The following is a 23,966-nucleotide window of genomic DNA, read 5'->3' on the forward strand; positions in this document are numbered from 1 at the left end:
TCATCAGGTGGATCCAAACTAATCCCTGCCCTAAGAGTGAGTAGCAAGTAGGACTTTGGATAAACCGTGCTGTTATTATTCATCTGGCACAGCAGCTTTATTAAGTTTAATATGGTACTGTTTATGTTTATACATTCCTATGACTCGTACATTGATATGAAATGATCTCGTGCAGCACATCAGCCTGGACAATGATTGTTTCCACTGAGTGTTAGTCATGTGTTTATGTCCGCTCAACTAAATCACAGCAACAATAACAAAAACCTTCACATAACTACAGTTTTTGAAATAAGGACATTCAAATTGTGTTTTTTTCCCATTCAACGTTTTTTTCCCACTAAAGTTTTTAATGTATAAAATGCTTACATGTTTCATATTTTAGCAAAAAATAAAAAGTAAATATGAAGTGAGTTTTATTTTAATAAAACTCACTTCATATTTACTTTGAAGTGAATATGAATAATATTTTATTAAAATATTATTTATTTTAATAAAACTCACTTCATATTTACTTTTTATTTTTTGCTAAAATATGAAACATGTAAGCATTTTATACATTAAAAACTTTAGTAACTTTTTCAATATTTTCTTGTGGAAAAATATGAAAACTGGTGGAGTTTGAAAGGATAAATATTGTACGTTGGTGAGAAAATCCCCAATTAAATGCAGCAGATTTATAAAAAATATTTGATCCACCTCAGCCCTAATTATTATTATTATTTCACAACTTCATAAGCGTTAAGAAAAATGATGAAGACGCCTCCACCTGAAATTAAAACAAAAGTCAAGAAATGGAAGTCGTGAGTCCAGTCTAAGTCCCAAACTTTTAATTTTGTCTTAAAAAGTTATTTAATTTAATATGTAAATTTAATCAATTAATGTCTAGCATTTATACATTTTCTTTAAAATGATAAGTTTATCAAAACAACCTTCTAGAGAAACTGAACTTCAAAATCTCTCTCAAAAAAAAACAAAAAAAACACCTCAGTGCTGAATTTGATGTTGCTTTTTTACAGTGGACCTTAACCAAAACAATAAAAAAAAAACAACCGTCTAGGTTTCCATGACGTTTCATATTTCTAATCCAGGAATACTGAGTCACGTAAGACTCGGTATTTCCGGTGATGTATAACGAGTGACTTTTTAAAATCCATTTTAAAAAGAAAACATAAATTTAAGAAAAATTACTGTTGCAATATTTTAAAATGATTACTTTGGGGAACTTACAACAGCTTACAATTATATCACTCTCGTCCACCTTTGTGTGGACAGTTGCTCTTTTAAGCCATTTTTTAAAACACAATAACCTCTAAACTTCTAAGTTTACTGTAAAGCTTGTTTTTCCTGTCCCTGCTATTTTAAATTTCAAAAATTCCTTCGAGCTTCTTACTGGTTTCTGGGTTTGGCACGCACAGGTACTTTCCAGCTGTGAGCACGCGCTAGCCTGCGTCAGAACCAGTCTCACCTGTATGCTCGAAACGCCCCGCCCCTTTTCGCACATTGCCCAATCAGCAACGAACTGCTGATCGTTCTTTTTTCACAGACCGAGCTGCTGCTGCTTTAATATGCAATGAGCAGCAGAGCGGGCAGGTAAATCACGAGGTGTAGTTCTAGTGTAAGGGCTCTGGATCAAAGTTTCATTTGATCAGCAGGGAGATCATTTATTAGTATTATTACTCATTTGTGCTGTTGCAAGAATCTACCTCTTTAGTGATGGCGAGACGAAATGGGAGAATGAAGAACCAGCTGCCAGACCTTTACTATGAGGGTTACATGGAGAAGAGGTCCTTCAAAGATAAGGTAGATCCTGCAATTCTGTTTATCTGTTTTTGTTTTTGATTGTTTGTTTGTTTGTTTCATTAGTTTTTCAAAGATACATTATCGTTTTAAAACTGCATAATCCCCATTAAGAGGCTGGAGTTGTGACTGCTGACATAGTTGCAAACCAATTGTGGTGATAAAAGAATGGACTTGTGACTAGAGTCAATTAATTGTTTTGACTGGATGTTGATTATGTTATAAAAATTAGACACAGTGCATGGAAAGGACAGTGTGTGTGTGTTTGGGTGTAGGACACTGAACTGGTGTGGTAATTAAGATGGTGCAAAATGAGGAAAATGTGGATTAATCTCACTGCAATGTCCCACAGTAATATTTCAATTTCACATATTTATTATCTCTTGAAACTCTTTTTGAACGAATGACAGTTCGTCCAGTGTGATCAGCGTTTCAAACTGTGAAATGCTTTTTGTTAAATGATTCAAAACCAACAACTTGCTCTGGCTTCTGTCTTTAAATACATCAGACAATAGCATGTACGTTGCAGCTTTTGTGCTTTTTTTACTGCACTGAAAATTGGATGAAGTTTAGCAACATTTATTTGGATGCATGACTTACAAAAATGCTTAGTTTTCTGTTGGATAAAAAAAAACTTTACAGAAGAGCCGACAACACGATCTTTTATGTGTTATAGCCATTTTATGGAAGAAAAACAAACAAACAAACATTGAATGAGTAAAAGAAATATGTATTGATGGTTTGGATCTGCAACTGGAAATCGGTTTTGTCCAGGAAAAACCGGATCGGTGCATCAGTAGCTGGAATACATCTTTTCTTGTTATTATTATTATTACAAATGAATGTTTGATATTACAAAATGACACCGCAAGTATATGAAAGTTTAATTATCTGTGAGGAAAGCAGAATATAATGATTGGACGTTTCTGCACAGTTGGATGTCCGACTGGTCAGATGGCTTGTCTGACTGCTCTGTGTTTTGCAAATATCGGAGCAAACCAAAGACTGACCGGAGATTAAAGGGTCAAACAGGCGACACGAGCTCTAAACTCAACCAATCCTGAGGCCAGTTTGGTTGAGGATGATAATCTGCTCTTCCCAAAAATGCCTTGGAAAGTTTGACCTGACATTTCTGGGTTTAATCTCACTGTTCTGTTGACGTGGTTGCATGATTTGGACTAGATCCAGCCAGTTCTACCTAATTACTGTTATTTATATGACACATTGTTTCTGATGTTGACTCATAAACACCAGTCTAGATAGTATCTGCTCCGGTCACAGTGTCCCTACTTACTTCCTTGTTGTTGTTTACCTTCTTCTTCTCTTTTTTCCACCTTCTCTTTCTGCTCAGAGTCAAAATGTTTTCGCTGTTGGTTTCACGCCGTGTTTGTTTTTTTATTGAGCTCGTCTCCTTGTGTGTTTGCGCAGACATCTCGGAAGCTGTGGACCTGCTTGTGTGGGAAAACACTTTTTTTCTTCAATGACAAAAGAGACGAAGATGTGAGTTTCCTCGGAGACATGTTCCAATAAAAAAACCCAGATTTGTCTGTTACTCATTGCTCTTTGCTTGTGTCATCAGTACGTAGAGAAGCTGGATCTGTGTGGACTGGTCTCGGTGACGGACGACAGCAGCCCAGATCCCAACTTGGACGCGGCCAGATTCAACGTTCAGATGACGAAGGGAAACATCAAATTTACTGTGAGTGGATTCGTGCAGAATCACTCCTCCTGTTATTTGGCTTGTTCAAATTAATTTTTAAAAAAAATGTATCTAGATATTAGTGTAAACTTCTTTTCTTTTTTTTTCTGCAGGCCTCAAATGCAGAATCTCGGGAACTTTGGAAGGGATATATCCACTCTGTGGCTAAGGTCTGTCCTCTTGTCATTGTTCACATTTCACCATATTGTGTTCCTCCCACTCCCACTCGCACACGCACGCACCCCTGGTTCAAATATGAAATTGTGTCTCCCCGCAGATGGAGGTACCCCTCACCCTGAACCTGCTGCCGGGTCAGGTCCACATCCTGAGAGAGACGGTCCAAAAGGAGAAGGAGAGGCTGACAAATCCAGAACCGAACCAGAGTCCTCCTGCTGCTGTCAAACTAGAAATGCCTGCGTGAGTCTCACTGGAGTAAACCACTTCTAAAACGAGATGAAGAAGAACAAATGAGTGAGGGAGTGGGGTTTCTCTGTGCTTCGATGCAGTTGCTACTACGAGGTGCCTTATCTGGAGGCCGAGCTGCTGCTGGAGAGAGAAGCCAGCAAAGGAAACCTGCTGCTAAGACCTGGGAAGCAGAAGGGCTCCTTCGCCATAACCACCAGACAGGATCTTGAGGGGTAAACACACACGTTTAAAGCCGTTATTGTGACAACAGCCACAACCAGATTTCCCCTGGGACATAAATTTTCAGCTGCGGCGTGCAGTCGACCGTGTTGTTTGTTGTTTTTTATTATTATTATTCAGTTCATCGGTCTCTCTTTCAGACCGATGTTCCGTCACTATCGCGTACTTCCAAAACCAGAGGGAGGCTTCTACATTGCTGTGGACAAACCTGTGAGTATCGATCGTATTAAATTTTCACCACATAGAAATAATGGTTCAAATATAGTTTCCCTTTAATTATGCAGTCAGACAAGCGTCTGAACACAAACAATGCAGCATCTTGGGGAAAAAAAGGATCTTTTAAGGTTGCAGTCAAAATAATTATTGTGGGGGTTTTTTTTTTCAGATTACAAAGTAATGCAGTGGAAGAAAAGTTATACATTGGTTTTTGTTTTTGTTGTTGTAGATTTACAGATATAAGCTACATAACTGTGTTGTGCATTTGGATTTAAACCTTTTATTCCTAAAATGGATAAAGGGAGGGAGATGGTTTAGATCAGAACATATATCTGTATATATCTGAACATATGTCTATTTGGCTCAGTCAAAGTTCAGACCTAAATCCAGTTAAGTTCTTTCTTAAAACTATTTTTTATTAACGAGTTGCAAAAATAGCAGCCTTCAGATGTGCAAAACTGCAAGACTTTTGAGACTTTGGCCCCGAGAGCCTTACAGCTGGGGGCACAATACAAATGCACTCCTTGCTTTTCAGGTTTTTATTTGTAAAAACAGATGAAATCCCAAATCAAATACAACGGAGTTCTCACTTGTAAAAAGAATGTTCAAGGAGTGTGACTCCATTTCCAAGGAACTCTAATGGCATTTGTTTACACGGAGCCCGGCGATAATAAAACCTTAGTCAAACCTGATGTACTGGATAGCTGAAGCTTTTTATGACGTTGTCATAATAGTGAATGAATGAGTTGGTTTATGAAAATCCTGATCAAGCCGGAGGCGACTGCCAGTAAAGGTTGAGGTGGCTGCCAAAATGTTGTGTAAATTAAAGACGTGGATGAATGACGTTTCGCTTTAACTAGAACAAGTTATGAAACGAGAGACTTTAAACTCAGCTTTCCAAAGTTTGCGCGCACATGACCCGCGCTGCAGACTCCGCGCTTTTGTTTCCTTATTGGATTGAATTGCTTTACGGCGGTTAAGGACGTTGCTCTTTGTGCAGGTCCACTTTGACTCGCTGCATGACGTGGTCGCCTACATGGTGGAAAAAACCGATGGATCTTTGATTCCCCTCAACATCGAGGCTCATTACGACAAGAACATCTGTATGTCAAACTGATTTTCTATTCTTTTCCCCCCAAACACACACAAACTTGCTATTTGTTTTTATTTAACTAAGTATTCGTAATCAAATTGTGAACATCCTTCCTCTCGCAGCTTTTATTGCATCTGATAATGAAAACGGTGAGAGGACCCAGCGGGCTTTGCTGCCACCAGAGCATCCCATCCGAGGTACTGTCCTTCAATGCATTGTTTTTCCATCCTTGAGAATCAGCAAAAAGAGAAATTCCTCTTATGTTTCAGTCTCGTTCTTGTGATTCCAATCGGCTACAGCAGTTTCAGGAAGAATCACTTGGGAATAAGCCTTCGCAGACAGGAGAAACAGAAGTTATCGCGATAAAAGTTGTTGATTTGGAAAAATAAATTCATCTCGACAGTCACGTGGATTAACACACGCGTTACCGGAAGCAGCCCTGCGTCAGGCTCGTTATCAGTGAGGTTGTTCCATGACGGCGCTGAGGTTCTGTCCACCTCACGCTCACCTATTCAACGTCCAATGAAGCGTTCAGGGCCTGCGTCCTTCACCTTTCAGCGACTTTTGTTCTGGACTTTGAAACTAAAAGGCAAATGTCATCACAAAAGAAAGGGACAAACACCAACAATAAACATGTGAGCTCTAAGAAAAAAGAAGAATTTGTTTCTGAGAGAAAGAATGTAAACAGAGCCGCTTCCATCTGAAAGTAGCCATTCGCTAATGTTACAACCATAAATGTCAGTGTGCCTTACTGGGATTTTATTTGATGGACTAATGCAGGCTAATGCATAACTGTAAACGTCATTTTTTAATTTTGGACTTTAACTAGGCTATTCTGACAGAATATTTTGAGTTCAGCTCAGGCTGTGCGCTTTGGATTGTTGTGCGGCTCAGAACTGAAGTCTCTAGAAGACTTCAACTGTATTTAGCTATGAATCTTGCCATAAATTAGCTTCCCTGCAAAAAAAACAACATATAAATAAAAGGATGATAGTTGAATGTTCACAGATATAAAAAAAACAGTCTTGCTACAGACTCTTGGATTTGCTCAGTTTGGTTGCTACGTGGCAAAATGTACATTGGCAAGGCAGTTTTTTCTTACATTTTCGAAATTTGGGGGAAATAAAGGTTTTTTAGCTGTACACAGTAAAAACTGGTTAATTATTTTCATTTTTTCTTGTCATGTTCTTAGTCATGATTTTTGACCAAGTTTTTCCAAAATCAATCATAAAATGATTCTGGATTACTAAACACACCCTGTTAAGAGTTCGTCTGTGTATCTCTATTTTCATTCTTAATCTGAATTGCATGTTTTCTCTCTAGTTACTGGAAAAGTGAGGAATGATGAACCAGAACCAGTCGAAAATCCTCCTGCTACTGATAAGAGTAAGTAGACCTGCCCTCAGTCATTCCATCCATCATTCCTGGCACCCGGCCCGCTTGTTCTCTGAAAATAAACTGGTGGGTCTTCATTTTTGTCGCTGACTAACGACCTGTGTTCCAACAGAGGAGGAGAAAGCGTCTGTGACGGATGGCTGCTCCTCTGGTGAAACTCGACGTAAGTTCTTCCGTCTGACTGTTTCCAATCAGCAGAAAATAGTTTCCTTTATCCGCCTGAACTCACAGCTCTCTCTTTCCTGCGTTACGTAACCAGCGGTACCGGAACCGAGGAAACTACCTCCATGTCCAGCTCCACGAACATTTGCCCCAACTCAACCGGCTGCCAAACCCGCTTTCCCTACAAATGCTCCTGAGAAGCCCACGACAGTCTCAAATCCAGAAATGGAGAAGCAGAGTAAGTCCTTATTATGCGCCAAGTTACAAGCAAGTTGATTTACCGATTATTGTGACAGACCTACGTAGTTACAAGTGCTGCACAAAAACACAAAGCCTTTGTTCCCCACCGACATTAAATCAAATTAAACTGCGGACATTTAGGATGACCAAAATTACTTCTGTCTGCTAAATGCCAGAATAATGAGCAAGAATCTTTTTCTTTTCTTCAAAGTCACAATTTAAATTAATTCAACTATATGAGTTGAATCAAAAGTTTTGAGTACCCACTGCTATGTTTTTTTAGGGTTTTGGACCACTTCAGCTACACCAGCATTGTAGCTGAACCAGGAGGCATGGGTCGCTTTGCTGCCAAACAGTTTTTCTTTTAATTCTGGCTGCTAATTTTCTGTGGGACAGAAGCCAAAGTTTTGTGACGGCCACTCCCAATCACTTACTTTGTTGCCCTTCAATGAGCTGCAACTAATTTGAGGGTTTGCTTAGGGTTGTCTGTTTGGAAGATGCAAAGGAAGCTTTAACTTCCTGGCTTGAGATGTTTCTTTTTTCCTATTTCTATTTAGTGAAATGCAGCCAAATACCCACATAGTGCTACTATCTTCTCCAAATGTGACCCTGGTCATCATAAGGAAATATTTCAAACTTACATTTCATTAGGACATAAGGCATGTTTCAGTGTGGATAATGACATTCTAAAATGGGAATTAATGTACCGGAAGCCAAAAAACAAACCAACAAAAACATAATCATGTTGCGTTTCACCATTTGTCATCGATCCAAGTTTAAGTAAATTTATGAATTTAAAAAAGTTATGACAAAAATATGAAAAGTTAGAAAAAAAATCTAAGGATTATGTTGCATAGTTCTGTCATTTAAGCAAGTAGAAATAATTGTAATAATCCTCACTGATCTGAAGGAGGAAGTGTTTAATCTGGTTCATCGTCATTGAGGGGAAAAAACCTAATTTTTATACAGCATTTGCCTAATTTTTACTGCAAATTAATCTGCACAGAACTAAATATCTGTTTTTTTATTTTCAGTTCTTCCCGCAGCTTTGTCGGAGCTGAAACTGAGGCTGGGGCAGAAGTCCAAGTTGCGTGTTTAACTTCTTCTACAATCATCCTTGTGGACAGAAACACATTGGAGCAACAAGCAGAGCTGAATGGAGGCACATGCAGATCTGTTCCTGCACGATATCAAACAGGAGTCCCACTCCTCTTCCTCTTCCTCTTCCTTGGTTAGCTGTCTGCAGTAAAGCCTCTCTGCAGATCAACACCGGATTGATTTGCCTCCTCTGGACATTTATTAGCAAATCAATCGACTGTGAAGATGGCTGGACAAATTATCTACTCGTTTCTCTTGTTCATTTTGCACTTTAGCTATTGACTAAGCCGCCTCAGACTTTCCGTTAAGTGTTTCTTTCCCTCTTACTCTTGGAATAAAATGATAATCAATTTATTTTACATACTTTTACCCAGTACAAGTAGGAAAACACTGTGTGGGTACAATATGCACACAGTATTGTATTAATACTTAATACAAAATCTGTGTGCAAAACAGAAAATGTGACAGAAATAAGGGATGGGATTCACTTATTTTAGTGTTTTTCTCTGTGAATGTGAAGAGCAAAACTCTTTGTCTCATCAGCTTTGATATGACAAACTTCTAGTATGTGCCATGCAACATGTATAATTTATATATAGTGGATTAATCACTTGTATAGTTTGTAATCCATTTTCACATTTACATTATTTTTTGTTACAGCTTCAACTTTTCTGTTGTCTGAAAAAATAAAAATGTCCAAAGACAAAGCGTTCTCACTCATTTATTACCTCAATTACTGATACACTATAGTGGAAAAATGAAACTATTTACAATAAATTGTGACATGTTGCCAGCATGTGAAATAAAGTGTAATTGCCTCTCAGCTGGATGAGTCGTGCTGTAAAGCAAAGCAGGCTACATTTACTCAGGAAGAGATGAACTAGAACACCAACCATTCGAAACGCACAACATGGATGTCGCAGTATAGAGTTGAAGACGTGTCCGTCCCGTGGTTCTGAATCACGTTTTGATTGGTTACCTCTGCGTGAAAAGCCTTCAAATGAAGTCACTCTCTTATTTTAGGAGCTTATTTTTACATTGAAAAGTCAAAACTTTCCTTTTTAGTACATTCAAAACGAAAGTTGAATTAATCTAATCCTAATTTTTCAGGATTTCAGGAATCGAAGCATTTCACAATTTTTAGATATTTTAATTGACAGGATTATTCCATTTCTCTTTGCCACTCTTCAACACGTCACTTAGGTAAACCGGATGTAAGCAGCTAATCCAGGTAATCCGTGCCTGTATCTACGGTCGCAGCGATTGATCATTTTAAAGCAACTGGTACTGTAACTTGTAGTCACCAAGTTTCCACTGTAAGAAGCTATCTACATACCTACCAGGTGAGTCTTGCCCGAAAACCATCACAAACATGTGAGGTTAACGTTTTCTGGGTGCTTTTGGTCAAATGAGAATAAGATTGAGGCTTTCCAGAAACCAAAACTGGAACAGCATCTTATGGCTTTGTTTAGGCCTCTTTCTCTTGTATTGATTGCATCATGAAGTCTTTGAAACATCAAGATATTTTCAAGAAAAATCTGTCGGCCGCAGCCAGAGAAGTTGACTCTCATTGGGACTTTGGTTGATCTTTCAAACTCTGTGCCCCTCTGTAGGGGATATGTTTGCATCAAAAGCCTGAATTAAACCGAGTTGAAGCCAAAGCACAACCCAGAAGTTGTAGGAACCCAAATAATTGAGTTTCAGACCCCTGACCTACAAAACAATCTCCCTCTATGTGCTCCAACATTGGGAAATGTTGAAGAAGTTTTGTCCTATTGAGAATGAAGGTTTATATTGTAGCAACAGCTTTTCAGTGTCAGTTTATTACAATCCATTGAGAGGAGAATTATTTTAAAGGCTTTTCACACAGATTTCCCATGAGTGCCAATAAGAGAGGAGTTACAGACTATTGAATACTGCTGAGCCACACATAGGACGGTCTCTCTACTGCAAACAAAGCAGAGACATCAGATGGACGGACGTGTCATGGCTTTAATGCTAGCGTCGGAAAGTTTTAACAGGAAGCTCAAGACCTACATTGAATAACATATGACTATCATTTGTAACTGTAAATACCGTTGAGTAGGCAAGAAGTCAAATATCTCATCACAATACAGTTAAATAATCCAGTTCAGTGCTGAGCTGCTTAAGTGCTGGACATTGTTTATGTTGGACTGGTTTACTGATGAGTCAACAAAGCTATAACTTCCTCATACTGAAGCTGGCGCAGAGCAGGACTTTAAAACAGAACAAGCAGGAACATAGAGGGGGGCTGCACGTGTTTGGTTTGGCCTGAGAAGGAAGGCACGGGGACGGAGCATGACTCATGAAGCTGCAGCCGACGGCACAGCTGACCGTTCAGGTGAAGCTGAGGAAGCAGCGGCCAGCGCTAAAAATCGCCGCCCTAGCAGCTGGATGAATGTGCAGCGAGACATTAACTACTCATACTTGGGCCTAATGAGTCTCAAAGGAGAGCGACCAGCCGGCAGATTCTGTCACTCAGATCGCCCGTTTGCTCCCCTCAAAAAAAAAAAAAAAAAAATCTAATTTCCGCCTCCATGCGAGGCAGAAACGGCCGAGATTAAGTGGTGTAACTGTTCTGCTGAGTGCATCTCCGCCTGCAGTCGGTGCAGAGGATTCGACCTGCAGCGGTGACTGAAGCCGGGTGGAGCTCAGGGCGGCCGTCTAGGTGAGGCTGGCGTTGGAGCTGCTGGTGCCGCTGTTCTTCCTCTGGCCGCTCTGGACCGCACTGGGAACCTGCAGGCCTGTCACCACAGAGAAACTCCCGTTCCACACCTGCAGGGGGGAAGCACATCCAAGAACCGTTTTCAGATCCGTTACTCTAGCAACAGACGCTTTGAGAGAAAGTTTTCTCACCATGAAAGCTGGGATGACGGGCTGCTGGAACTTTGTTCTAAAAGTGTGCATCAGCTGCTTGGTTTTAGCGTTGTAAAACGACAGAACACCTGCAGGACAAAAACCAGCAACAAAAAAAAAATCACACTTGGTGGAGAAATCCTTCTGTTCACCAGCCCTGGCTGCACGGCCCGCCAACAGTGTCAGCCATGCCCAGTCTGGATTAGAAGCTTTTTATTCTACTTTTCTTTTTCTATCCTCGGAGTGGCCAACTTTCTATTTTTTCTACCTCAATTGATATAATATGGTCTCCTGTACTTCCAGTATCTGCGTCCTCTGTTTCTACACTGTTTTCAGCCATTGCAACGATTTAGCCAGTTGCTAACAAACTGTAACATGACGCGTTTCTCAAAGCTGCCTTTAAAAGCAGCATGACCTTTGAGAAGCTCACGCTGGTTGAGCTATTGCTACTCTTGCTTGTGTAGATTGGTTTTGATTTATTGTTTATTTTCTTTTAATAAGTATGGTTATTTCTTTTGAAAGGTTACATATGTAATAAATTAAAGGCCTTCTTACTGTGTCCTCCCCCAAAATCAGCCCCCGCCCGCCCCGCTGAACTCCTTGCCGCGGTCTCACCTTCGTCGTAGTTGACGTAGACTCCTATAGTGTTCGGGATGGGGCAGTCGAGGGTGCGCGCCTTGTTGTTGTGCTTGGCGGTGAGGCTCTGCTGCAGCCAGTTGTTCAGGTGGATGCACCAGGAAGCGCTGCTCTTCCCCAGCTGGTCGAACCTGCCCAGGCTCCGCAGAGCGATGCCTACGGCGAACGCCTTGCTCTCCCTGTCCAGCTTCACCTCCCAGTACTGCTGGCCAGCGTCGATCATGGTGTCGGCTGTCGGGAGACAACAATGTACGATCAACGCCTTTCTAGAGCTGCAGAAATCTTGAACGAGAAAAAAATCTTGTTTGTGTTGCTATCGTTTTAAAGATTAAAAAAGAAAGAAAGAAAGAAAAAAGGTTTCCAGGGGTCACCTGAGATCTACCTGCCCTCCCCAGCCAAATTAACAAAATCAAGCAAAATCCATATAGATTCATTTTTGCTCTAAAATTGACTGACACAAAATTTTGTTTGATTTTGTAATCAATTACAAATAGAACATGGATTAATTCTCTTCTGGATGTCAACTTTTTTAAGGATTCATTCAAGGAACTTCATTGTCTCACCAGCTCACATTTACATGTTTAAGGTCCCAGTTTACGACTTCTCTTTTTGCCACTGCACGGTACCGTTTCATCTTTACTTCTTCATTGTGCTACGTTTTTATCATGTGAAGCGCTTTGCATGCCTATCGGTCTGAATGTAGACATGCTAAAACATTCCTGCCTTTTGTCTGACAGTTGGTCAGCTGTGTGCTGCTCTCACCCAGCACTGTGTAGGACTCCGCCGTGAACCTGTCTCTGCCCGGCCGCGCTGTCGGCGCTCTCTTGGGAGACATCAGCGCCGACCTGCTCACACGAGAGACGGATGCTGGAGACCCTCAAAGGAAACACCGAAACGTTCCTCGCGTGCAGCGGCGGAGTCTTACACAAACCTGGCGGGGGAGTGCAGAGGGGAGTTGGTCCTGTTCTTCTCTTTGCGGATTTCCTGCACCTTTCCTCCGCTGCTGTCCCAGTCCACGCTCAGGTCGTCCACCTTCAGGTTCTGGTGGGCCGAGCTGGAGTCCAGTTTGAAGGTGAATGCTGCGTAGACCAACAATAAGGTTTTGATTGGATGGGGATTTGCAGCTCAAACAGAAGAACTTTCTAAGCCTTTCTAAGGTCATCAGGGATGAAACGATTACTTTAATAATCCGTCTACTAATTGAGTAATCGATTAATCGTTAACTGGAGTATACAGACATTCCCTGAAAGTAAACAAAAAATATATACATTTTACACTTAAGACAAAAACAGAACTTTGTAAATGTGTTCCACCCAAAGTTTTAGCTTCACACGATTAAACGTTTGCAAAAATAAATAAATAAATCCACTGACCCCTACAAATACCATGTCATTAAACCATCTCTTGCTATCCAATTATTAATTCTAACAGAAAAAAAATAATCAACAGATCAGATGATCAGGTATTGATGTTTAGCCAAACAGAAATGGCTGAGTTTCAATTTTAAAAGTGTTTTTTTTAGCTGCAGATGCATCCTTTGCTATAAATGGTCAAGCGTTCACTAAAGGAATCCTGTTATTGCATCCTAGGCATGAAAACAGCAATTAAAAAAAGAAAAAATTCAAATAGAAACTGAGTCATTCACATATTTCAATTAATTTACAATGTTGAATAAAAAGGCTTAAGTGGTGAAATGGAAAAAAAAATCTGCAGAATGTGTCAGGTTTGTGATCCCATTAATCGTCAGAATAATCGATTGCTAAACTAATAGTTAGTTTGCGGCCCTGCTGGTTATCCCACCGTGGGTTTCTATTGTGACTGGCTCGGAGAACTCCCCGGCCACGGCCTTGTTGCACGCCCTCACTCTGAACGTCATGTAGCGGGTGTCGAAGCGCAGGCCTGAGAATAAAAACAGGAGCCCTGAGTAACTTTGGTCAGAGTTTCACCGCGGATCTCTGGCCGCAGGCCTCCTGCTACCTGTGAGCGTGTGCTCCATCTCCCGGATCCCCTCCACCACCATCCAGGGGTAGTCCTCTCTGATGCGCGGCGGGCCCTCGTGGTTCGTTCGGCGGTGCTCCAGGATGTAGTGCTCGATCTTGTTGTCGGGTTCCGGTAGGGTCCAGACGATAGTGGCGGTGTTGTCACACACTTGGCACTCTGACACCTGGATCTCTGGAGTGGCGGGAACTGAAACGAGGAGGGCGAAGGCGGGTGACAATTCCCCTCAGACTCATTTCAGAACAGAAACAGGTTCTGGAAAGGTCAAAAGGAGCTCGTCTCTTATTGTACTTTGAAATCACAGGACAGCTTCAGGCATCACGTTCTCCCACCAGGGGGCAGGCTTCCACCATTCAGGCTGACTGCGGTAAACCATGCACACTTTCCACCAAGGGCAAGAAGCTTGCCCTCTACAAAACCCATTTCCTGACAGCTGACCAGTTAACAGCTGTACATCATGAAACAGTAAAACCAGCAGCGAACAGCAGCTACCGGTGGGCCCGAACTGACTATGAAATCCCTGTTAAGTTTTCAAAACCAAGGTTCCTTACACAGGTGTGAAATGACAGATCTTTGTGGTTTCCCTTCAGAGTGCGACCCCTTTCACACTATGAGTCGTCATTTGACTCATTGTCATACTTGCCGGCTAAGTGGAGCACATCGCAGGAAGTCCACATGTTTGACACAAAGCCTTTGTTTGGCTCCAAGCTCCGTTTTCAGGCTGTGCTGCAGACAAAGGCCCTCGCTGTGTGCACTTTTTCCTCACCTTTGTGTCGTCAAAAGATCTAATTTTACTTTTGCAAATTGCTTGCTGTGCAGCCTTTTGTAACCCTACAAGTTTCTGAAGGATGTTAGTATCACTCAATTAAGGCTGAGTACAATAATTTGGACATTTAAAGACAGTACTTTAATAAGACGACAGAAACGAGGTAAACTGAAGTCAAAATAGTTTGAATATTTTTGCTGCACAGGTGAAACCTCATGCATTTGGTGTTCTGTATGAATATGGGCGATAACTGCCTACAAAAGAAGTGATGAAATAACTTTTTTGTACTTTCAATAAGCCTGAAAGTTAGTTCTGGCTTTTAGTTACGAAAATAAATATCTGGATTTTTTTGCTACTTTAATACAGAGACACTTTCACCATTAAAAGGCTGCGGTCTGTGTCACGTGATCTGAACACCACAGATAAAAGCAGCTGCAGCGTGAGAACAGCTAAAGAACTAATAACTCAAAAAAATATCAGACAAACGTCTGTGAGTTTTGCCTGCACAAAATTAATTAGAACTGTACTGAATTATGTTACGAGCTAAATTATCAACGTTACAAAACAAAAAGGTAGGAATAGTGCCACTAACCTGCAACTGCTTTACATGACATCGTCAGCAGGAGAAAGACGTGTGTTTACTAAAAACTGCAAGCCAAATCATAGCTTAGAAGAAAAAATAAATATAAAGCTAAATTGTTCCTGGTAAAAACATTCTTGGTTTGTAACTTGGCTATAGCTCTGCTAACCGAGTTGACATTGCTAGAGCTGCATCATGAGGTTTTTCTTCAGAAAATGCAGCTGGAAAAGCAAATCCTGCAGCATCATAACCACTAGTAAGTTCAAAAGAAGTTATGTAAACCGTGAAAAACTGATGAACTGATTCATTATTTAACTCCAGTTTGAAGCTTCTTAATGTTTAAGTAAATTCATGGGCATTTAAATCATTACATTTTTCAAAACATCTTAATTGGTTGCAAAGAATAGCTACAGATCTGTGAAGTTATCTTCATAAACACATCAGCAGCTGCCTCTGATGTGGGAACAGTGTTATTAAAGAGTTTGTAGAAATACATGAGAACTTTAAGTGAGTCCAGATCAGCAGCTTCTGCTCTCCGTCCGATTTCTCACTTCAAAGCTCCCTGAGGAATCCCAGGACAAAAACGTCCTCTACAGATTTCAAGAGAGATCCTCTGTCACGATTTCCTCGCAATCAAACTAAACTAGCTCGAGAACATTCACAACTCTGGGATTCCTGAATCAAGGACACATTGTCTCTCTTGTCTCTGTGCGATCACGGCAGATTGTACAGAGGTCGGAGCCACGATGCTCTCCACCGACATAGAGATGCCGTAAATGGTTTTCTGACTGAAATATTTGAGAGATATCTTTCTTCACAGGAAAGACAAATATAAAAAAAGATATCACACTAAGCCTCTATGCTGAAAATACACATGGAAGTATGAATCAACACATTAGTTAGTAGCTAACTACTTAGAGACAGGATGTATGTTTTATTTATAAAATATGATAAATGGCCAGAGGAAAATTCCTTCATGAAGTGTTGCAAACGTAAACACAGGTACTGAAGAAATGTAGAGAAAAATCGGAACTTTATGAGGTTAAATTAGACACCGGTGGCCATGTGAACATCTACAGGTGCATCTCAGTCAATTAGAATCACAAAAAAAAATAATTTCAGTAATTCAACCAAAAGAAACTAGATTGTCCTCCATTAATTAAAGTAAGCTGCAGAAGGTCATCGCTAAACAGGTTGGAAGTTCTCAGAGTGCTTTACTCACGAAAAATAAAAGGAAAGTTAAGAGAAAGGAAAACCTGTGGTATGAAAAGACAGTGAGAACCACATACAGGACATACAGCTCTGGAAAAAAATGAAGAGAAACTGCACTCAACCCTATTGAAAACCTCCTGGTTATTCTACTAAATATTCCTGAGTTAAAACCTTACTATTGTTGTTTCTAAATGAATATCAACTTGTTTTCTTTGCATTATTTGAGGTCTGAAAGCGCCGCATCCTTTTTGCTATTTTGACCATTTCTCATTTCCTGCAAATAAATACTAAGTTTTTGCTCAGAATGTCAGTAGTTCATAGACTAAAAGGACAATGTTCATTTTACTCAAACATAAACCTATAAAGAGTAAAATCAGAGAACCAATCATTTAAAGTGGTCTTGTAATTTTTTCCAGAGCCGTACGTTACAGCGTGCTGGTGTTTAGTGACTCCCGAACCAGAGACGGCATCAGAAGCGTCTTAGCTGGGCGATGACAGAAAGGACTCAACTGTTGCTCACTGGTCCAAAGTTCAATTTTCAGATTTAAAATTTAGGATGTTATTTGGAAATCAAAGTCAAATGGGTCTGGATGAAGAGTGGAGCGCCATAGATGCCCAACTGCTTTGGTTTCCAATCAGTCCAAAGTCAGAGCAGCCGCCCTTCATCCTTCGTTCTACTGACAACCTTTATGGAAACCCTGATTTCAGTTTTACGACTTTCATCTTCCGTTCCACTTCACTGAGATGCGTCTGCATTTTGTTTCAGTCAGTGGCTCTCTCTTTGAGAAACAGTGGAGCAAACCTGGGAGAAACTTGAGCCCCTGCAGCATCTCCCTCTCCTGGCTGAAGTCCACCATCAGGTGACTCATGTTGTCGCTGGCTTTCGCCTTCAGGGAGAGACGGAAAGCCGGGGCCATCGTCACGCTGCAGAAACGAAGACGAACAAAAAAAAACAAAACAACAAAAACAAACACACAAAACATGGAGTGGAAACAAGCGCCTGCTATTATTCGATTGAATAAAGACGATTCTATCTAATAAACTGAGCAGAGCTACAGAGGGATCAGGGTTCATCCAGGGAGGGGCTGACACTAGATGGTACAGACTCAAAGAGACCAGACAAGAGCGTGCTTATTGTCTAACACATGGGTGTGGTGGCTACAGGTCTGAATGCATGCAATGCTACATTATGAGATGGCTCACTGCTCGCAGGAGAGTATGACCAGAAACAAAAAAAAAAAAGGGAAGCAATAGATATCTGAGTACCGTACCTATCCTTAATGTCTTTGGCCGCCTGGGGACGAGAAGCACAGAGAGGGGGGAAGAAACAAGGAGAGAAGAGATACGGAACGGTTTTTGCTTAACATGAAAAGTTGCTGAGTGGCTGAGATCAACTTGCTGCACGTGTCGATTCGTTTGTTTTTTGGATGCTGGTATTCAGCATGAAAATGTTCAGAAGAACAGCGAGTAGGAGGTAAGCAGCGTTGCGGCAGCAGCAGCCGCCGGCGGGGTCGGTCACCTGGGTGAAGCCGTCCGTCTCCGAGGAGCACAGCGTCTGATTGGCCAGCTCCAGCAGCTCCTCCGAGCTCTCCAGGGCTTTGGAGCAGGAGCTCAGCTGATTCTGAGGGGGCAAAGAGAGAAAGAAAGAAAAACACAGAGGAGTACATCTGTTAGATTCTCACGATTGTTTTCAGAATAATGAGGCTGCTGTGCTCCCTGCATCATTTGAGAGTCACAGCCGGGTCCCGGGGCTGCAGAATCCTGAACGAATATCCATTTAATATGAAACTTCTTTTTTTTTTTTTAGCATCAGCAGTTAGGTGTGAATTGAAGCTGTAAAACGTTTGATTAATGCCACTAAAACAAGAACTGCCACCGTTAATGTCAGCAGATGCTCATCTGCAGCGTAATTAACGGTACAATTTTACGTGTAAATGGGCAGAAGCAAAGCAGCGGGCATTTTGAAAACTACGCTGATGCATTATGACCGTCATGTGTTGTCTGAGTCTTTTCTCTTCGTTTTTCAGTCAATTTACAACAACAAATTCACAACAAAAAAAGGAGCATAGGGTGTAAAAGTATTAGTTGGACACAACCAGCATGTGAAGAGGCAGCTCTGAATGCGTGTCCATGTGTTAGAAAGGCCTAGTCAAAGTCAAGAGTTGCACAGCAGAATGGATAAAGATTTCATTTTACATGCGAAAAAGCTTTGCAAGGCAAAAACACACACCTCAAAAACATTTGCTGCTGTAACTGAAGCAAAATGTGGCTCTAGTGGCTCAGGAGGAGCTAAATAGAAACACATGCCACATTTTTCCCAAAAAAGGAGGAAACAAAACAAGATTAGGTTTTACTTTCTGTTGGACCCGCTCAAAAAAATCCAAAATAAAAGTTCCAAGTTGATAAATAACAACAACAAAAAAAGCGACAATTTTCAACTGGCAGTGGTGCTTCTGAAATATTACTGCAATACGCGCAGCGGTTACCTGCAGCTCATACGTGCGGCTGGCTCTTTCCTGCTTGATCCGCGTCAGCATGTTCTCCTTCATCTCATCCAGAGCAGCGTGCAGGGAGCCGAACTCAGACTGCAGATCATCCTGCACCCGGTTGGAGTTCGCCTGGTGTCACAGCAACCAACAAAAGGAATTTTATTTGAAATCAGGGGAACGTGGCGTCAGGACACGGTCCCTCCAGAAGAGCCTGTACCTCCAAGTTCTCCAGGCTCTGTTTGAGAGTGCAGATGAAGTTGGAGATCTCCTCATTCTTCACGGCCAGCGTGTGAGTGATCTTGCGCAGAGACTCCTAAGGAAAGCACAATGAAAGCTGGTGTTATGTATGCTATGGAGAGCTGTGGGTTTCTCCTTTACCCAATCGCTTTCCTACAGCAGTTGATGCTGCACTAATAAGAGCTAAGCTGAACTGGACACACAAGGGTTTGGGCTCTGAGCTCCTCTTTGCATCCACTTCAGAAGGGTTCATAGAGGGAGGACACTTCAGGAGCGGCAGGATGCGCATCTATAATTTGATAATAATGCACCCACACAATGATTCACAGATGGGAGTGGACTCACAGTGTTACCCAGATCAGACCTCGGATAGGTCAGCCCTCCCCTGCTGTCCACCCGCAGAGAAAGAGCCCATTCATTAATAAACACTGGCAAATGTTTGTTGTCGTGAGAAGAGCTGCGACAAGGCCCCCCCGCCCGTCCCCTCCGTCCCGTCCGGGACTGTTACAGTAATAATCCGTCGATAAACCACGACAGCTAACATTTCAACCAATTAAACTACTGGGAACTCCCAGTTCAGTCCCACATTCACACGACTGGCTAATTTCGCAGCCCCTCCGCCTGCTTCCTTTGTACACTACGCCCTGAAGACGGTCCTTTCCCCCCCATCAGAGACACCTGTTTCTCCGGCCACAGCCCACCTTCTGGTCTCCCATCCTCCAGTCCAGATGCACCGGCGCCGCTACAGCCGCAAACACCGACCGTATTCCGCCTCCGTCCCCCGGTTTGTGGTGCTTTAGCAAGGCGGAACTGGTACTGATGCTGCCGGAGTGTAACGCATCTTCGGACGGACACCGATCACCAACGCCTTTGGGCCGTAGTGCTTAGAGCGCATGCGCCGGAACAGGATTGTGGGTAGTGAAGTTCCTGAGTTGTGACCTGAGAAAGGGATTATGGAAAATACCTGGGCAGATTCATCTGCAGTGAATTTTAAGCATTAATAATAATAATAATAATAATAATAATAATAATAATAATAATAATAATAATAATAATAATAATAATAATAATAATAATAATAATAATAATTAGATTTTAGTTTATTTCTTTTCAGTATTTTTTATTTATTCATGTATTTTCCCCGTTATTTAAAATTTGTAATCTTAGTTCTGCCTCAGTCATCAGATTGTACGCTTTCTATTTTTTTTAATCTTCATTCTTATTGAAGAAGAAATATGATCTTTTATCATCACCGTCGTCGTCATTATGACATCATCACAAAGAATCAACCTCTGTTGTCTGCACAGTTCTTAATTTTTATTTGTTTTATTTACTTCCCGACTTAGGTTAGTTTAACTCTTTGTTGTTGTTGTTGTTGTTGTCACTGACAATATTAATTTAATTTAATTAAATTAATAAAATGTAATTTTTTTCAATCACGATGATGTAGTACAGAAAAATAAAGACAAATGATGAAACTATTCACTATTATTACTAATAGTAACAATAATAGTAATAACTAAAACCAAGTGAATACATGGGAATTAAAAGATTAAATAACAATAAGACAAAGAATTCAGCATAATGTAATAAAAACTATTTTAAAATATGCAAATTAAAAAAAATTTAAAACTGAAATAAAAGATAAACTGTAGACAGGGTAGACCCATCACCAGTTCAATGTCTTTGAAAAATGCAATGGAGCAAAGCTATTTGAAATCATCAAAACATTAAAATATAATCAGTTCTTGCAGCAACTGATCAGATGTAATTATAGTTGCTGATATGATATGGAAATATTTACTGGACTTGTGCCTATCAACACTTTTACATTTTCTTTTAAGGTTTTAGGCTCTAGCGGTCTTTCTTTGAGAGTGCATTGAGAGAGAGGTGAAAGACGTTTGACGAAGGTCATTGTGCCAGGACCCAAACCCATGACTGGACACAGAACTCACGCCTTATATACAGATTTGCAAAGTGCGCTACACAAATCTGGCCATGCAACCATATTCATGTTCACCGTTTGCCACAAACCATGAAGAAGTAACTGGTCAAAATAAGACCAATAGACACACGTTTGACTTGCCAGTCATAAAAATACTACACTTAACCCTGAACACATCAGACCCACAGAAAGATTTGGTGGTGGGAGCATTATACTGTGGAAGTACTGTTTTTCAGAAGAGACAGGGAAGTTGGTCTGAGTTCATAGGAAGGCGGAAGGAGCAAAATCAAAAGGCAACACAGGAGGGAAAAGCAGTTTGAGGTTTGAAACCTGTCAAAATGTTCACCCTACAACATAACATCTGCTCTAAACACACAGCCAGGCTACAATAGAATGGTCTGAATAGAAATCATTCAGGAGTTAGAATGGTCTAGTTAAAGTCTACAAGTAAATCCAGAGAATCTGTTGCAAGACTTGAAATTTACTATGTGCCTCATTCATTTTTTCTGAATTTAAGATAATAATAATAATAATAATAATAATAATAATAATAATAATAATAATAATAATAATAATAATAATAATAATAATAATAATAATAATAATAATAATAATAATAATCAGTCTCTGGATGTCTAGAGAGTGATTGCCCAAGATTTCCTCTTCTCTCACTGGAAGAGCTGTGTAGTCATACTTCTATTTTGAAAATATCATAATATGTTGTTTTTTTTTCAGTGTCAAGTCAGGGCACAAAATGGCAACAATTTCACTTCTTTAATAAAAAGGTTTGGGTTCTTGTGCTACCTCATATGATCTCATTTTGATCTGAACAAGTAATGAACTTCCAGTCATCCGGTTTCTATTCTGCTGCAGCTTAACATTGAGCAGAGGACTTTAGAGTCTGTGATTATTCATGTGTTTGTTGTTTTTTGTTTTTTTTTGTGGCTCAGATACGTGTGTTGTTAACAGCTGCACTGTGTGAAGAGGGCTCTCTGTCTGCAGCGTGACACGACAGCCCACCTCAGCTCTGCTCAGTGGTGCTGCGGCTTGTTCTGTGCTTCCTGAACACAGCTATACCACCGTCTCATCTGGTTTGTAACTGTAAGGTTTTACCACCAGACTTTTCGCTTCCAACACCCCATCGAACCATCCCGGGGGCCCAAAACTAACTTCTGCTGTTCTGGATGGGAACGATAAGAAATCATTAATTATGTCACTCACCATGACGTAACTTTTTCCGTGCTCATGTGATGAGGATTGCATTGTATATTTACCATTTTAAAAATAGTTAATGAAGGTCATTTAAAGTGGCCTTTTTACTCAAAACTATGTAAGACAAAAATACACAAAACCCCACCCATTAGAAAAATCACAGAAGGGGAATTATCAATGCACAAAATGAGTAATTAGGAACTGAAAAAATGTGTTATTTATGTTTCATAATGGCAGCTCATACTACGAGTGGGATATCACTTATATTTCGTCATAGATTGATAGTGGTTGCCTAAGACAAATGTTTCTGTTACTTTTACTTCCTTTTCTGGCTTGTTTCACTTCTGGTCTTTTTCAGCAAGATTACTAATAGTTTCCAGTTGATTTGAACCGCATCTTACTCCATTACTATAACTGCATGACTGTATAAAAGGTATTGCAAACAAGAAAACCTGACTAAAAAAAGAAACATACAGTTTTCAGCTACTACATGATTTTACCTTAGCAGCAACAGCCACCAGCAAAAGTTTGAGATAACTTAGTAATGAGTCTTGCAGGATTGTTTTAATTTAGCCACAATGTTTTCTTTTTTTTTCTGTTAGGAGCAAGACCTGATCAAGGTCCTGCCACAGAATCTCAAGGATTGAAGTCATGACTTTTACTAGGCCACTCCAAAACTTGAATTATTTTGAGTCATTCAAAGTAATATTACAGCTTCGTCTCATTTTCCAGCTTCCGTAATTCAACTTTGTTGGATTTTAATGTTACACATCAAAGGCCAGACGTTTTTCTTTAAGATTTTCTGCAGAAGAGTCTAATTCATGGCTGAGTCAGTCAAAGCAAATCCCTCTGATTCCTGCAGCAGCGAAGCAGCCCCAGACCATTACACTACCACCACCGTGTCTGACTGTGTGATGTCTGTTGTACCACAGATGTGAAAGCCTTTTGAAATGTTCCTTTTTTTAGTTTTCTCAGTCCACAGAATATTTTCTCAAAAGTCTTAATGCTCTCTTCAGACAGTTTTGATCGACTGACCACTCTTAGGAAGTGTTTCAGTTTTCTCCATTCGTAGGTGATGATGGGTATCTATGAATTAAATAGGATAATAAAGAATTATAAAAGGTTTTCTTCCTCATCTGTTCTTGATTTCGTTTAAGGCATTTAAATCATTCGTTTAAATTATTTTGTCTGCTTCATGTTGTCAGACAGCTAATTTGACTAATTTCTGAAATTGTTTAATTTTGGGAAATTAGATATGAGGCACTTATTGAATCAGGTTAAAACAGTGGAAGACAAAATTCAGCTTATATGATCGAGATATAATCGCCCTCAAATCAAATAACACTTAAACCATCTAAATGCAATGAGGTCAGTTTACAATGAGAGGAATTTACACATTTCTGTAAGCTTACTGTATTTTTACACTATTAATTACTATTTAACTCTGTTAAATCTGTTCATTATTACCAATTTAAATCTATGTAAGTGAGAGCCACTCAACTAAGCAAACAGTCTGAAGAATATTGCTGTGCATAAGATGGGACCTACTTTCAGTGTGCAGCAAAAAGATCAGAAAGGCTGAGGTTGCAGAAGTTTGACATCCCCCTACGATCTTCAGACGCTTCTTCACCCGACCTTTTTTTTCATCTTTCCTCACAGATATGAAATG

At 40.4% G+C, this 23,966-nt stretch overlaps 2 protein-coding genes across 3 annotated transcripts; one reads left to right on the plus strand and one right to left on the minus strand.

The window, feature by feature from the left end:
- Nucleotides 1-1,577: 1,577 nt before the first annotated feature.
- LOC102226880 (signal-transducing adaptor protein 1-like) lies at nt 1,578-10,961 on the plus strand. The gene is made up of 13 exons (XM_005795694.2): nt 1,578-1,800; nt 3,226-3,297; nt 3,377-3,496; nt 3,610-3,666; nt 3,774-3,913; nt 4,003-4,134; nt 4,282-4,351; nt 5,358-5,460; nt 5,573-5,647; nt 6,774-6,836; nt 6,958-7,008; nt 7,105-7,245; nt 8,282-10,961. Exons 1-13 carry the CDS (start codon nt 1,714-1,716, stop codon nt 8,344-8,346), a joined length of 1,176 nt encoding a protein of 391 aa, XP_005795751.1. The 5' UTR covers nt 1,578-1,713; the 3' UTR covers nt 8,347-10,961.
- On the minus strand, nt 9,051-20,032 carry fsd1 (fibronectin type III and SPRY domain containing 1). 2 transcript variants are annotated; one of them, XM_005795576.2, is made up of 13 exons: nt 19,842-20,032; nt 19,121-19,216; nt 18,901-19,032; nt 17,934-18,035; nt 17,686-17,708; nt 17,217-17,338; nt 13,836-14,045; nt 13,659-13,757; nt 12,784-12,937; nt 12,621-12,703; nt 11,838-12,089; nt 11,223-11,311; nt 9,051-11,141 (listed from the first exon to the last, which is right to left on the minus strand). In XM_005795576.2, the coding sequence occupies exons 1-13, from the start codon at nt 19,854-19,856 to the stop codon at nt 11,031-11,033; spliced, it is 1,488 nt and encodes a 495-aa protein (XP_005795633.1). In that variant the 5' UTR covers nt 19,857-20,032; the 3' UTR covers nt 9,051-11,030. The 2 variants fall into 2 exon arrangements, with proteins under 2 accessions (XP_005795633.1, XP_005795634.1); XM_005795577.2 differs by having other exon boundaries at nt 12,790-12,937; nt 19,842-20,031.
- Between the last annotated feature and the right edge of the window lie 3,934 nt (nt 20,033-23,966).

The sequence above is a fragment of the Xiphophorus maculatus genome, chromosome 9 (genome assembly GCF_002775205.1).
Source record: "Xiphophorus maculatus strain JP 163 A chromosome 9, X_maculatus-5.0-male, whole genome shotgun sequence".
In the NCBI taxonomy this organism is placed as follows: Eukaryota; Metazoa; Chordata; class Actinopteri; order Cyprinodontiformes; family Poeciliidae; genus Xiphophorus; species Xiphophorus maculatus.